Raw genomic sequence first — 16,589 nt, forward strand, 5'->3', positions numbered from 1 at the left:
ATTTTACCCTTGCAAGACAAATTGTTTCAGAAATTCCAAGTGAGTGAATTGTACCAGGTAATCTCTAAGGATTCTTTTAATGGTAATACTATATGATGACCAAATCTATCAAGGAGAGATCTTGGTAAAGAAAAAAAGTTTCAGTAAAACCTGGGGATTTATTAGCCTTATGTTGACACAGAAGGAATTCTAGTAGAATAAAATTCCATAGATTAAAAATTATATATAATTACTAGTAAAAAGTCTGATAAATTAATAAACCACCTTTGCTGTTACTGAATGTAACCAATAGGTTAGAATAATAGTAGTCAACCCAACATTATAGGGTTGTTCTAAAGATTAAGTGAATGACTTAGTATCCATATAAAGCATGTAGAGGACTGTCACCTAGGCACTATACACATCTTTATGGTCATTCTTCTTGTTCTTCTGATAGATATATATAGTTGACTCAGGCAATCTTTCCATGCTTGGTGGCTACAGAAGAAGTCTATGGGGGAAGTTTCTCCAGGCTCCCCTTAGGATACATATGTAAATCTTTTCTTGAAGTCCTTGAATTTAAAAGCAGCTGATTTTTTTTTTTCAATTCTCATCTATTAAGAGAGCTTCTCCAAAAAAAAAAAAAAAATCTAGTATTCATGGAATTGATGTCAAAAGCCAAGTGAGCACTATATCACTGAAGAAGTATCTCAGCCATTTCCCTGGAATGGTTTTAAAGCAAGCAATCTGCTCCTGAAAGTGCTGCCTTTGACATCAAATGGTCATTAAAAGTCCCATGACACTTAACTAAGACTTCAAATTATTCATCTCTATCTCTTGGCAAGGGTTCCAATTTGAGATTAAATTCCTTTTAAGTGGTTGAGGCATTTATAGTCCACCCTGCCTCATGCTTTGAAGTAGTTTTGTTTAACTGGAGTAGTACTATCCTCAGATGCCTTTAGATGAAGAGATGCTTGTCACTCATAGGCTTAGTGTTGCGTCAATCACATTTAGAAAATCCACCTGACCCACTCATGGTCGATGGTTTTTTATAAATTGTAAACCGACCGAATTCCGTTGTCACTTTTAAATCACTCAAAGTCTTCATTTTTTTTCCTATCTTCCTTTTTAGAAACTCCCCTGAGCACTCTTATCGTAGAAGTTCTTTGAGAAATGTCTTTAAAAACAACTCCAGAGGTGATAAAGCTCAGAAGGGCCCATAGAGATAGGAAGGACGGAAGTAAAAGATGAGGCTAAGGCTGACAGGAGAATAAGCTGGACTTTACCGCGATAATAAGAACCTGATAGAGTCTGAATGCAATTCTTACGACTTCTGCATTCTTGCAGAGGATCACAGTGAGTGTTCCAAGGCAGTAACATGAACCAATTTTTAAGAAGTTAACTTCTCATGTACCCTCTGAACATCTTTTATAGATGCTATCAAGCCTCTGAGTTGGGACCTTCCACTGCAGGCTTTTTGCCCGTGGACTGTGCCCAGATGCCATTTCATGCAGTTTCCAATACACATTCCTCCGGACCGAAGACCTCGACTTCCAGGCGAGTATTTCATGCTACTTCCAGCTGGCCTTCCTCATCCCTTCTCTTCTCGGAACCTCTTCGCACGCTCGCTCTCCTTTCCATCTCCATCAGCCCGTCGTTCCTCGGGAAGGACCGGGAAAGCGCCGCCCGGCTCTGGTGTCGGGGAGGCGGCTCCGAGGTCTCTCCCGCGGGGGCCCGCGGTGACAGCGGGAAGGTGGGTGCGGCCCGGGACGCGCGCCGGGGGCGGGGCGCGGGGCGGAGCCTGGGCGCGGGGGCGGAGCCTGGGCGCGGGGCGGGCCGTGGGGGCGGGGCTTGCCCGCGGAGCGCGGCGGGCGGGCGCGTCCCAGGTTGGCTGCTGCTGGCTGAGCCCGCGGCCGCGGCGGCGGGAGCCGGATGCTCTCGGGCTCCGTGCGGCTCCAGCCGTTTTCCTCCCTGGTGCAGCGCCAACGCGCCCCCGCGGGAGAGGGAGACCCACGGCGCTTAGCTGGAGAACTCTGCTGTCTCAGTCTAGGGGCTCTTCCGGAGAAAGCCAAGTGCCCCCAGGTGAAGCCGGTGTCCCAAAACGGCCCGGGAACGCCGGCCGCCAGCTTGCACCTTTCGGGAACCGCGACCGCCGAGCCTTTTCCAGCGCCTGCAAAGCCGGGCGCGCGGGGGAGTGGTGTCCACCTCGTGGGAAGGGGCGACGGGGACACCGAGGATGGACGCGCGGAGCTGGCGCGCGGGGTGTTGCTGTCTCCTGCTCCTGGCCCTGGTTGGGTCTCCTCGGAGCGAGGGAACGCAGAGCTGCGAAGAAGTTCGGAAACTTTTCCAGTGGCGCCTGGTGGGAGCCGTCAAGGGGCTCCCGGATTCGCCGCGGGCAGGTGAGGCGGGCGCGCGGGCGCGGGGCGCTGCGCCTGGACGCGGGCCGGGGGCGCCCTGAGCGCCCGCTCGGCGCTGCGGGGCTCTCGGGTGGCGGTTCGCGGGAGGACGAGCTTTCCGGCGCTCCGGCCGGGCGAGGGGAGCCTGGGGGCGCGGGGAGGGCTCTGGGCGAGCTCGGGTGAGCCGCCGAGCGCGGGTGCGGCTGAGCGGGGCCGCGGGCGTCTGGCGGCCGCGCGGGCTCCCTGGTCTCCGCCGACGCGGAGGGAGAGGCGGGCGGAGCGGGCCGCGCGGTGTGGGGCTTCCAGCGGGCGGAGCGGGCCGCCGCGAGCGGATTCCAGCGCCGCCCCGCCCCGCCGGGGGCCCGGTTTGCTGCCTTCTCCGCGGTGACAGAGTTGGTCGGTCGCTGCGAGTTTGATGCTAAAATCACAAGCCTTGCGCTCTCCCTTGCCGGAGACTGGGGCACTGCCTAGGGCAGCCGCTCTCCCTTTTAATTAGGACTCGGACCCCGAACGCGCGCTGTGCGTGACCCCGAGCCGCCTCCCCGCGCGCCCGCAGCGGGCCCTGCCTGCGGGACCGCGAACTGCCCAGCGTGTCTCGGACCGCCTGCGGTGTGGGGGGGCAGCCGGCGACCAGGTCGAACGCGTCGGGAAGCCCCCCGCCGACCCGGATGAGCCGTACACCCCAGATGAAGGGGCAAGAAGACCGTGATGGGAGCCGCGTAGATCCGCTTCTGGCCAGCGCGCTGTGCCGGCACCTTCAGCCCTGCCCCCCGCCCCCCGGCGCACATGCCTTCCGCCGGCGAGATTTCCAGTTTACCTGCGGTCTGCACGGCTCGGTCTTAGTTCTCAAACGCAGTAGCAGGTGTCTGAAGCTACGGTCTTACTGGAGCAATGCACCCTGACTGTGAAGTCGACACACAGACGAATGCTGTGAGCTTATTGGTTGGATAAGGAATTTGTAGAGGATGCTTGGATCTAAAATTCGTCCCCTGCCTGAGTTTTTAGGGCTAAGAGACGTGCTCTTAGCACCATGGAGCTGTGGCTGTCTTGCTTGATTGCTTTGCTAGTTGTGAACCCAATTCTCCCAGTCATCCTACAAGGAAAATCTAGACATTTGGGAACACTGAATCCATTTTCGTTTACATGACCAGTCTCTAATATTTGAGATATTTCAGGTATTTCTTTGAATGCCTGTTCAGTACTAGGTGCTTTTTCCCCCCTATATTAATTGAAACAAAAGAGTTGATATTCTCAGCTTAGGGCAATTCTCTCCTCAAACGATAGTACCTATCCTCTTATAAACCTGTTCTCGTGTATCAGTGCATTTCTTTTTATTAAAAAAAACTAAACCTCACTTATCAGTAGCTAATACTACTAGAGTGGGAGTTTGTTTTGGGGAGGGGGACAGGGTGAAGGCATGGAGCTTATGAAATCCTGACCTGCATTATTAGATTTTGCCCCACAAATGCCATAATTTTGGCTGATTGTGTTCAGGAAACGTTGACAGCTCCCCAGTAAGGCCTTGATTTCATGGCCCTTCTCATAGCTCAGTATTTCTGGTAGCCTGCTGAATGCAACACACTGATTAGGTGTCACATTTCTAGAACCTGGTGCATATTTCATCTCTTTTGAAGAGGAACTTTCCGGAGTATCAATCACTGGCATACCTTTTTACCAGGATATAAGGGGAAGCTGAAGCTCTGCCCTATAGAGAAGGAAATGATGTCCTTATTTGCATTTGATACATGTGACCCCTAAAAAAGAGCCAGGATGGGAAGCACCTTCTTTTCTAAAACATTCTGGATGGTCCCCTTTGCTAAGACTTTTTTTTTTTTTTTTTTTTTTTAAATCTGTGGCTTAATGTAATGGAAGAATCATGGCAGTACATACCAAAGGGGCTGTGCAGGGTTGCACTTGTAGGGGTGTCAGTGGAGCTGTGAAAAGGACTAAATTCTCTTGATTTTGCTTTAAAAAAAAAGTCACATGAAAGGATTATTCTGAATTAAAATCGCCTTGGTTAGAGTCATTCTTGTCTCCGTATATTTAGTCCTTGCTTTATTTGAATATTTAAATGAAATACTGAACTATTTTTTTTTACATTGATGCTTCTCTTCTTCCCACTATAATGGTCTCATTCCCAAATTGAGTATACTATGTACTTCATAACTGTTTTTCTTTATTTTTATATTTATATATGATCTGTAACATTTAGCTTGATTGAGTATAGTAGTTGGGCATCTTAATTTCTTTCTTTTCTTTAAGATTTTATTTATTTATTACTGAGAGACACAGAGAGAGGCAGAGGGAGAAGCAGGCTCCCCATGGGGGGCCTGATGAGGGACTTGATCCCAGGACCCCGGCATCACACCCTGAGCCAAAGGCAGACGGTCAACCACTGAGGCACCCAGGTGCACCCCCCATCCCCAGTCAGGCATCTTATTTTCTAACATCATCTTCAATCTCAAGAGAGAACAATAGTTTATATAAGTAGTCATTTCCATGTAGGAATGCAAATATTGATATTCCTTGTAATAAACATATTTTGGGGGCTTATGGGCTTTCATTGACTAAAGCTAATATATTTAGGGGGTGCCTGGATGTCTCGGTCAGTAAAACGTTGGACTTACCGTTTCGGCTCAGGTCATGATCTCAGGGTCCTGAGGTCGGTCGGGCTCTATACTGGGCTGGGCATGGTGCCTGCTTAAACTTCTTTCTCTCCTTCTCCCTCTGGCCCTCTAAAAACAAACAAACAAACAAACAAACAAACAAACCTCATACATTTAAATTTGATACTTGTTTCCTTGAAAATGTGTGTGCTTTCTTCATTCACTGTCCACAAGTGGTTAATTCCTGAGAGGTCTAGTCAGAATGCCATTTTTATGACACAAGCAGGTAGAACAACTTTTTATAGTTTCTTCCTGCATTTGTGACTTTTACATCTTTTGAAAACTATGTTACCCAAGTTGGAATTATTAAAATGATGAGAACAGCCATTCAAGTCGTTTCTCAGATTCCCCTCACCTTTGTTCTCTACCCTGCTCCAATTCTTTTAAGCCTATTGAGCTCCTAAGGATGTTGGATGAGAAATTTAAAAAAGGAGAGAAGGTGTAAATGTGATTAGAATTACAGATTTCCCTGCGTTCTGATTTTATTTCCTAAGTAGCAGTCAAGGTGCCCTTTGCTCTTGTTTATTTTATTCAGGAAAAAAAAAAAAACCTTAGTAAAAGTGTCTTTTAAAGGTCCTTTTATTTTTATTTTATTTATTGGGGAGGAGGGATAATGCCTTCCCGTTGAAATTCTCTTCACACATTCATTGTTCACACTTGCATTCTTTCCCTTTTTTTAAGAAGGTAATTCAGAAAGGAGAAGCATATAAAAAAATCCAAGACTACATTCAAGTAATTTATATACCAACTGGTTTTTAAAAAGTGGATGTTCATTGGTACAAGTAGTTTGTGAAAGATAACGGTTTCTTGGTTGTTTTTGCCCATAAATGGGATAATAAGAATAAACTTGATGTAGCAAAATGAAAATCTAATACTAAAGGACATTTCGTGCTGTATAGTTTTATTTAAATGCTTTCCTTAGATCCAATCTTATAATTGCTTCAAGGACAGTGTTGATTCATTCTCACACCCAACGGAAGCAATCTACCTGGTAACCTTGGAGTTTGGAACGACGTTTTTTTTTTTTTTTTAAGATTTTATTTATTTATTTATTCACAAGACAAACACACACACACACACACAGAGAGAGAGAGAGAGAGAGAGAGAGAGAGAGAGGCAGAGACATAGGTAGAGAGAGAGGCAGGCTCCATGCAGGCAGCCTGATGTGGGACTCGATCTCAGGACTCCAGGATCACTCCCTGGGCTGAAGGCAGGCGCTTATCTGCTGAGCCACCCAGGCTTCCCCACAGATGGGTTTTAAAACCTGGTTCTGCCCCTTGTAGTTGTGGGACCTAGGTTGATTGATTATCCTCTTCAAACCTCTGTTTCATCATCTATAAGATGGAAATATTCGTTCTTAAAGGGTTGTTGCGGGGATGAAATGAAATAATGTGTGTGTGTGTGTAAAATAGCACAAATCTAGGCACATAGTAAGTGCTCACAAAATGCTGTTATCATTACAGTTTTTTATTTAGTGTCTTGATTTTAACTAGACTTGGCTATTAAGGGTGAAATCTTAGTTTTAGATCTCTATACATCAGAAGATGTTTTTATAATGAATAGTGTTTTTTCAGTCACAAATTGGGAAAGAAGTTTCTATTCAAAATGGAATATATTAGGTTATAGTGGGTCTTTTATTTTTCTTTTCATGAGCTAATGGAAGCTCTAAGAAACCTATCTAAATGTTTTTTATTAGGTTATGGTAAATATATATGTGAATGTATATATTTCCGTGAACTAATGGAGGCTCTAAGAAACAGAGCTGTGTTTGCTGCTGGCTGCAGAGTCCAGAGCTATTGCTTCCACTACCACAGCCATGGTTCTGCAGTCTGGATTCAGGGAGACAAAGTAGAGCATGTAGGGGCTGTTTAGGGATTTATACAGTGATCTGGTTGGTGGCCATAGTCATTCATGGACTGTAATCTCAAATTGGGACTGTTGTTTCTAATGAATTTAGCCCTTTATGCTAATTGAGTAACATAGTTGTGGTGATCAAATTTCCAAGGCCATAAGAGGAACCCATGGTCTGATGTTGGGGCAGATTATTAATATCAGGATTGCCTCGTGTTGAAGCCCATCTACCAAAACTTTTCAGAAACAACCCTAATCAAACAAATTAGGCTTGTCTTGCTTGCTGTGGCGAGGGCACTCATTCACCACAGGAGCTGTGGGTGCTTGGTAAAGGGCAGTTGGGAAAGGGCTTTCTCTATTTGGGCTTGTGGTAGGTGGTATCAAGGACTGTTGAATGAAGCAGGGCAGTTCAGGAATTGAGGGTCTTTATTACTTGCTCAGGAGCAAGGGGGGTTAAGGTGGTTGTCCTTACAGAAGCAGCAGCAGCAGCCGTCTTTTTGGTCAGAAGAGGGGGCAGCCCTGGTGGCTTAGTGGTTTAGTGCCACCTGCAGCCTGGGGTGTGATCCTGGGGACCCGGGATCGAGTCCCACGTCAGGCTCCCTGCATGGAGCCTGCTTATCTCTCTGCCCCTCTCTCTCTCTCTCTCTCTCTCTGAATAAATAAATAAATCTTAAAAAAAAAAAAAAAAAAAAAAGAAGAGGGCGCTGCTGAGTCTTTCGAGGTTGCAGAGTGTCCTGGTGGCTCTCCTGCCTCATGGCAGGTCCCATCATTGTCCCATCATTACTTTCCAAATCTGCGCATGTCATCTGTGTTGACTTGTAAACATCAAGACTTGGTCCAGTGTCAGGGCAGCTTGTCACTTTCTCCTCTGCAAAATCGAGTGTGTGCTTTAAGGGCTACGAGAATTGTGTTTCATTTGCTTAATGGAAGAACAAGAGTATGAAAAAAAAAGGAACAAGAGTATGGTTTTCTACTTTAAGACTATATATAAAGTATGACTGTCCTTCAGGGGCCTGAATTGTACTACTCACACCCTAGTTCCTCATAATTAGCTTACTAGCAAGTATAAATGTTGTGTGTGTTCCCATCCAACCTTCATCCCACAATTTAAGTTCCATTTGCCAACTGTCCAACATCTTGTATTTGTATAATTGGCTTTAGGAGAGGTACAGTTTAGAGAACTTAAGAATAGTATTCTGTAATTATATAATTTTATAATTATTCTATTCTTCCCCCAACCAGTTTCCAGCTTGTCTAAGACTTTCTGGAATACAGATTTTTGTCTTGTCTTTGTGTGTGTGTGTGTGTGTGTGTGTGTGTAATATACATTCCAGGTTTGATAAGGACACCTTCTAAGTCTGTAATATTTCTTTTGTCATTAATTGGTGTAACACCAATAGCAACATTCCAGCAAACAGAGGCCTCTTTTAAACAGAAGTGATTTATAAATCAGTGGCCTCTTGGTGTAACTGTTGAAGAAACCATAAACCCATTTGATTAAAATGGGGTTATGAGAGACTTCAGTCATATGCTTTGTTGGAATAGATTGTCTATGAATGTGGTGACTGATCTGGTTGGTTAAGTAACAATAGCTTTACTTGTAATAGAGAATTGTCATTTTCCATATCTACCCTTCTTTTATAAAAGCCTGACCTTCAACTAGAAGAAAAGACACCAACTGCGACCTCAATTCTTCTTTTCAGCTTTAGAAATTTCAAATTTTACTAATGTTACTGTTAAAATCACCCTAAAGTGATTAGTCATTCTTCTATGGGTCACAGTGTATAGGGCAGCTTTTCAAAAATGTTATTATTATATTCTATTATTTTAAAAATTATTTATTTGATTTTATTTTAATTTCAGTGTAGTTAAGATACAGTGTTGTATTAGTTTCAGGTATACGATGTAGTGATTCAACAAGTTCCCTATATTCCTCAGTGCTCAACAAGGTCAATTTACTCTCAATCCCCTTTACCTATTTCCTCTATCCCCCTCACTCCTCGGCCCTGGTAACTCTCTCTTTGTTCTCCATACTTAAGGGTTTGTTTTGGTTTATCACCCTCTTCTCTTTTTCCTTTGTTCATTTGTTTTATTTCTTAAATTCCACAGATGAATGAAATCTTATGGCATTTGTCTTTCTCTGACTTATTTCACTTAGCATCATACTCTCTAGATCCACCCATCCATGCTGTTGCAAATGGCAAGATTTCGTTTTTTTTCTGGACAAATAATATTCTATTGTATATATGTATATATGTTATATATTATATATATATATATCTCACTTCTTCTTTATCCATTCATCTGTTGATGGGCACTTGGGCTCCTTTCATAGTTTAGCTATTATTAATAATGCTGCAATAAGTATAGGAATGCATAGATTCTTTTTTTAAAATTTTATTTATTTATGAGAGAGAGAGAGAGAGAGAGAGAGAGAGAGAGGCAGAGCACAGACAGAGGGAGAAGCAGGCTCCATGCAGGCTGCCTGATGTGGGACTCCATCCCAGGTCTCCAGGATCACGCCCCGGGCTGAAGGCGGCGCTACACCACTGAGCTACCCGGGCTGCCCCATATATTCTTTTGAATAGTGTTTTCATATTCTTTGATAAATACCCGGTAGTGTGAGTACTGTATTTTTAGTTTTTTGAGAAACCTTCAGACTGTCTTCCACGGTGGCTACACCAGTTTGTATTCCTATCAGCAGTGCACCAGTGTTCCTTTTTCTCCACATCCTTGCTCACACTTACTGTTTCTTTTAAAAATTATTTTTAAGATTTTTAATTTTTTAGAATTTTAATCATTTTATTGCAGTATAACTGACATACAATATCCTGTTGATTTCAGGTGTACATTATAGTGATTTTATATTTTTACATATTATGAAATGATCCCTGCAATAAGTCTAGTTACCATCTGTGATCGTATAAAATTTTTACAGTAATATTGACTGAATTTCCTATGTTGTACATTATATCCCATCACTTTTTATTTTACAACTGAAAAATCTTAATCCCCTTTATCTCCTTTGTCTATTCCCCAGCCCCTCTTCACTCTGGTAATCAACAGTTTATCTCCTGTATGCATGAGTCTGCTTCTCTTTGTCTTTTCATTTTTAAAAATTTCACATATAAGTAAAATCATACAGTATTTGTCTTTCTCTGTCTGACTTATTTCACTTAGCATAATCCCCTCTAGGTCTTTGATTAGCCATATCAAGTTCACTTATGGCTGCTATGTAAGTTGAATGCATAACGCAATTTTATAGAAAGAAAATGAGATTTTGCATTTTCATGTTTTTATGATAGAATATACATTCTCTTGAAAATTCAAAGTACTGAAAAGTACAAAGAAAGCAAAATTTACTACGCAGAAATAACCACCAGTAACTCTTTGCATTACCTTTTCCACGCCCTCATCAGTCTTCTGCTAAGCATATAAATATTATTTTTTGAAAGAATATAGAGTCATTTATGTTTCTTAGTAACCATTATAAACACATCAGTATTTCCGTGACCTTAAATATCTTTCTAAATGTTTTTTTAAGTGACAGTATAGTATTTCACTGTACCACCATGTTGTTGAAAATAGAGGTCTCCAATATTCACTACCATAAAGTCACATGGCTACAACATAAAAGGCAAATGTGACAAATTCTTCCCCCACTCATGGCTTTGCACATCACCTACATCCATTCTGCATCAGGATGGTTCATTGCCAGCACCACTGACATTTGGGGTTGGATTATTCTTTGTTGTGTGAGGAGCAGGGGACTGTCTTATATATTGTATGATGTTAGAAGCTTCCCTGACCATCACCCACTAGCTACCAGTAGCAATGTCCTACCCCACAAGTTGTGACAACCAAGAATATTTCCAGACGCTGCCAAAGGTCCAAGAGGAGACAGAATCATCCTGGTTGAGAACTGTTGGCATAAACTGTCCAACCTGTGGTTCCTTCACACATACATACATTATATAACTGACTGGTTCAGATCTCAGCTGAAATGTCAACTCTTTGGAGAGGCTTTTCTCAAGGTTCACTGACCTTTGTTCCCCCAGTCATTATTGTAGAATTTCCTTTGTTTCTTTCATGGTGCCCTATTTTCTTTCTTTTTACCGTTGCTCTGTCACCACTAGATTGTGTGCATGATGAGACAAGAGAACATGTCTGCCAAAGCCATGGGCATGATACCTGTGCAGTCACACAGGGTTCCATGCTTGGTTTAATGCTCTGTTGTTGCCATCCTGAAGTCTGAACAAAGTCCGGCATTCCCATTTTGCACGGGCCCTGTAAATTATGTAGCCAGGAATGTTGGTTACCTTATTCACCGAAGAATATCTGGTGCCTAGAGTGTGTCTGACATGGAATAAGAATTGAAATAATTGTTAAATAATTTGCTACACCCTCAAACCTCTCTGATTCTTAAGTTAAACTTTAGAAGTCCACAGAAGGATAGTCTATCCAAGATTCTGCTAACTATATATAATGATATTTTTAAAGTTTTTTCTGGTTTTGGGTAAATGGGTTAAGATTGGTCCGTATGTCTTTTTACTTCACGTCAGATTGGGACCATTAGCCCTAAGCCTTCCAGTGCCAAACTCAAATTTTTACACATCCAGTTGCTTTAAATAGAGCTCACATAAGCATTTTTTTAGTCACTTAGAGCCTGCTTGCTTTGCATACTCCACAAAACTGCACCTAGCATCTGCTAGCCATAGCTAAAGCATACCTGGGGGCTGGAAAAGACCCCAAGCTACTGCTGCCCTTCAAAGCTCTCTGACTCAGAGACTTTCTTCCTGTCTTACTACTGAGTGATCTCACCAAGATACGAGATATGTGAGCCCCTTCTGCTGTTCCCCTCTCTCCTGGGAGGGTCCTTACTGATTTCTTCTTCTAGGTGGCGGTCCTGCACTACTGAGTCTGGAAGGTCTCTTATTAAGAGGGACATCCTTTCTCATGCAGCCTGTCAAAGTGCCACTCAAATAAAGTTCAGTGTACACTACTACCATCTTGAGGTCCTGTCTTTGCCTTGATCAGCCCTGGAATCCTCAAACCACCACATACAGATCAAAACTTAGTTATTTCTAATATAAGGTAGGGACTCAAAGTACTAATTTTGAATGTATTTCTTTCCCTCTGCTAGACTGTAGGCTATTTGAAAGTAGGGTCTGTGATTGATAGATCTTAATGTTCTGTGATTAGGTCAAAGTTAATAAATAAATTTTAATTTGTAGAATTAATATTATATGTGTACTTACCTAACAGACTCAGTTTATTGTGTTTACTTATGTTTTCTGTGCTTAATATTTTTAGAATGGGAAATGGTGGAGGTGAGGTTTTAAAAAATATTCTGACCTGGTCTTAGTTGTGCTGTTGAGTAAATTATTTTCAAGGAGTTAATATTATGTACTTCTGCCACAAATTCTATAAACTGACCCAGCCCTTTTAAGTTTAAACTTAAAGGAATTTTTATCTACATTATCCAATATTTTTGAAACAGATAAAATGAATTGCCAGACAAATGTCTGGAAGTTTCCTCAAATGTCCATCCTGAAAGGAAAAGATTATTTAAACATTAAGGGATTCATTTACACATTTTTATCATCATATAGACAGTGACTGATCTAACTTCGAGCATTAATTTGTGTGTTGTTGGGAGAATGGAGAAAAATAAAGATGACCAAATATAATTTATATTTGGCTCTGGATTGTGGTTTTGTGTTTTATTTAAATTTTTTTCTTTTCTTTTTCCCTTTTTTGCAAAGTGGTTTCTTTCTGTTAGGCGACTAATAGTAAGGAACTAGAAGATGCTTCAATTTCCCCATCTCCCACCTTTGTTAATTCATGTTGGCCGTAAAGCACATATCACTTACCTATGGAATTATTCCTGAGCTGGGACGATTGTTTGTTAAAAGATACCAGTGTGGGGTGCAGACTCCATGCAGACCACGTGTAGAGACCATAGCCTTTCAGAATAAGCAAACAAATCACAAAACATGATATATGGTAGCAGATAAAATCTGTCTCCAGAGTATTTCCAACAATTCCAATTTTAGAAAAACTCACCTAGTCTCTAGAACCTCTCTCTAATTTTTTTTCTCCATGTGAAGTGTAGTTGATTATTTATTTAGGATATCTGACAAGAAGTATTAGGAAATCCTACCTAAATAGAAAGATTATTTAAGTCAGTGCTAATGAGACATGCATATTTTGATATGGTTCAGCTATGAGCTTAAATATATTTCAAATATGTTTAGAAGCCATAAACATTTCTTTTTAAATAAATTGTGTATTACTCTTATTAGGGTGATGGTTTGAGTTATTGGGTTTCCTCTTCTGTGCTGTGATCATCAAATTTATTTTAGCTTTATAATTGTATATAGGCAATATAATTAAGTAATTTTTGCAGCCAGCTTTTTAGAGCTCATAGTATTTTGCTTTTCTTTATCTTACAGTTTCAAGGGACAGTTCATGATTTCTTCAACATTCTTTTTGATAGAGGGTAAGAACCAAGAGGGAGTCCGATAGCAAGAGCAAGACTGTGCCTTCATTGATCAAAGGAATGTAAACATTATTTCTGTGGATGTCCTTGCTCATTACATATATATTCTTTAAATGGAAGATTGTCAATATTAAATTACCTGTGCAGATTTATTTGCTTTTTGAATAGCTCTCTTATTTAGTAAGGTTGTAGCAAGTTACATTTGGTTCATTTTCTTTTGATCATTGAAAATGTGTGTGTTTAATGAGCTGAAACTGAAGTAGGTCAATAAAATGAAGAGATTAACAGTCTGTTCTCACCAGGCTTGGAATACATTTCACTCTGGGGGGAAAAAAGTCATTTTTAACAAAGTTTTTTTATTTTATTTTATTTATTTTATTTTATTTTATATTTAATTTTTTTGATTGACTTAAAAGGTGAAGGAAAGAGGAATAACATGGAGAGTGAAAAAAGCTGAGGAATGCATGAGTCCAGGGTCCTCTTTGTCAGGTGAGGGTTTAAGGAGCTGGGTTTCTATAGTTAAGAGCTTTAGTTACAAAACTAAACTTTACTTACTTTTATAAGTGCAGGGGCACAAATAAGCTTCAGGCTAATAAATATTTAATATTCTCCTCATCTTTGGAGATGTCTTACTTGCAAAATAAGGAAAAATAGTAGGTCCAACAAAGCATTGAAATGTTGCCATGGGATAAACAGGGAAAAAATTTTTACCTTATAATTTATCCCATATTATGGTCACATATTTTACTGAATAACAATGAATTTATAGTTTTGAAATAGCTTAGTCTTGACTCTATCTCTTATTAGCTATGTGACCTTTAGCAAACAACTCAACTTCTCAGAAAATGTTTTTCTTTCTTCATAGGAATGGTGATAGAAGTTTTTTTCTCTTCCCTTTCAGTGTTTTTTGAGGACCACATGGTATGGGGAGAAGGCCATAAATAATACCATTCTCTACACAATGCTACATGGTTAACTCTATTACAAATGTTCTTTTTTGATACATTTAAGTGATTCTTTATGCTGGATCAGGGAGCAGGCAAAGAAATCATAGTAGAAATCCCTCTTACTAATAAAATATCAAATTGTCAAATGTTTCTCTTCCCTTCACTTACCCTCAGAGTATTAATCCTGTGCTCTGGGAGACATAGCCCATATTTTCATTCCTTATTCTAGTTAATACATTAAATAGTATATTATTTATACTTTAATTCCATGGTGAAATCAAATTTGTTTATTCTTGTTATGTAGTTTAAAAAATAAGACCAGTGTTCTACAAAATATTATCATTTCAATGAACTCCATGAAGATCAAGAGGGTCATACTTTGCTTGGAAGTATGCTGAGTGAATGCTAGCAGGGGTGGGTTCTACAATATATAGTTGACTTTCACAGGTGATGGGGAGATCATTCTCTGCTGTGTGTTATTGTGTTTTTACATGTCAGCACCGATGGGTCTTTGTGTGTCCCTGTGTTGGGGATAAGAGCTTTCCTTCCATGCGAAAGACACAAAGGTGCAGTGTGCTGGCAGGTCTCACCCCCATCAGGTAGACGCCCCACTCTGCTTTGTGTCTGGGTGGTGACAGGGTGTGAGTGGGCATTCTTGCCTCTGGTCATCAAAGGGAAGCAGTGCTGCAGAGGAGACCAGACAGGTGGACTGTGGGGGTCTCACCCTACAGAGTCTCCACAGACTGGCAACATTCCTTTATCGAAGCACAGGGCTCTTGGCCAGCGACTTCACAACTCTCTAGATTCTGGTCAATACTAATTTTCCTGCCCCGTAAAATGTAGTAACAGCTTCTTCTCCACAGTTACTAACTGGGCAGTACTGTGGTATCTCTTACAGTCTTCCTATACCCTTCTCCTTATAAATATTTTATTAAATAATGCTACTTAACAGTACTGATCTATTTCCTTCCAGGATCCTCTATAACAAAACTTTATATACTTTAAATAGTTAAAATTTGAGCTTTCAGAGACTATTTGATTTGTAATTAAAACGCGTAGAGACATAAATCTGTTCTACAGTTAATTTATAAATGTTTTTAGAAGTTCCAGTCAAGGATGATTTCTCTACTTGCATTCAGCTGCTTTGTGATTATGCTTTTATTAATTGTTCCTCTCCCTCTCTTTCCCTTCACCTTTTTTATGAAGAGCAGTGGTGGTGCCTGGCTCTTTATGGTTGAGTGAGAAATGTGATTGAATGGATCATACCCCATAGTAACACAGTAGTTTAGTTCAACACACTCCACCAATTTAACCAGTTGCCACATTCTCTAGATCTGGCTTCACAAATGCCCCCTATAAGCTCTGGACACACTTCTGTGGCCACCACTGTGCTTTCACCTGGTGCCTTTTCATGTCTGGATGACCCAATTGGCCAACATCTACTCGTCCCTCTCTCTAGTCCACTTCCCAACTGCTTCCCAATTGATTTCCCAGTACAACTCAAATCTCATCTTTATTTTTGTGTTAAATCCTTCAGAGATTTGCCTTTGTTTTTCTTTTAAAAAATGAACATTATATTTGAATACATAACCTGTGTGTGATCAAAAAAATAAACATTGTAGTGAAATAAATGGGGGGAAACCCTATGGCATTTCTTCTGTAATGCACTGCTGCCAAAAGGTTAACATCCTTAATCACAAGTGAGCTCTTATAAATTGGTGACAAAGACACTAATATTCCAAGGGAAATGAAAAAAGAACATAAAGAGGGAATCCAAATGATAATAAATGACTAACAACGATATGGAAGATGCTTGAGCTCAGCATTAACAGAAGAAAACTAATTTCTTATGAATATCACTTTGTCAAAGATTAAAAATAGTGATAACTAATGTTCCTATGATTGTAGGAAATAGAGCACTCATCTACAGATACTGAGCAGGAAGACTGATGAAGACCCTCTGTACATTTGGGGGAATTCTGCAGTTATCACTGAAAATTTAAACTTCATATACCCTTTACCTAGCAACTCCAACTTATAGGAAAGTATTCCAACAAAGTAACTAGATAAATATATACATGTATGTATGTACATATATATTCATTACACAGAAAAATAATGCAGCTAATGTAAATATCATTAATATCTTTTGAATGATAAATTATAGATAATCAATGTAGACATTAAACCAGGAGAGGAAAGCCATCTAACCAGATTAGAACAAATGGTGTACAGCATTCAGGAAAGG

The 16,589-nt window shown here is 40.9% G+C and overlaps 1 protein-coding gene across 5 annotated transcripts in view; it reads left to right on the forward strand.

Moving 5' to 3' along the window:
- Positions 1-1,888: 1,888 nt before the first annotated feature.
- GPC5 (glypican 5) overlaps positions 1,889-16,589 on the forward strand; it is a 1,343,656-nt gene continuing 1,328,955 nt past the window's right edge. For all 5 annotated transcript variants that reach the window (XR_005376464.1, XM_038569867.1, XM_038569868.1 and 2 more), the window contains exon 1: positions 1,889-2,378. Coding sequence is in view for 4 of the 5 variants with exons in the window: in XM_038569867.1 (XP_038425795.1) it covers positions 2,216-2,378 (163 nt within the window). In the remaining variant the exon portion in view is untranslated. The remainder of the gene's footprint in view (positions 2,379-16,589) is intronic.

This window comes from Canis lupus, chromosome 22, assembly GCF_011100685.1.
Source record: "Canis lupus familiaris isolate Mischka breed German Shepherd chromosome 22, alternate assembly UU_Cfam_GSD_1.0, whole genome shotgun sequence".
Classification (NCBI taxonomy): domain Eukaryota; kingdom Metazoa; phylum Chordata; class Mammalia; order Carnivora; family Canidae; genus Canis; species Canis lupus.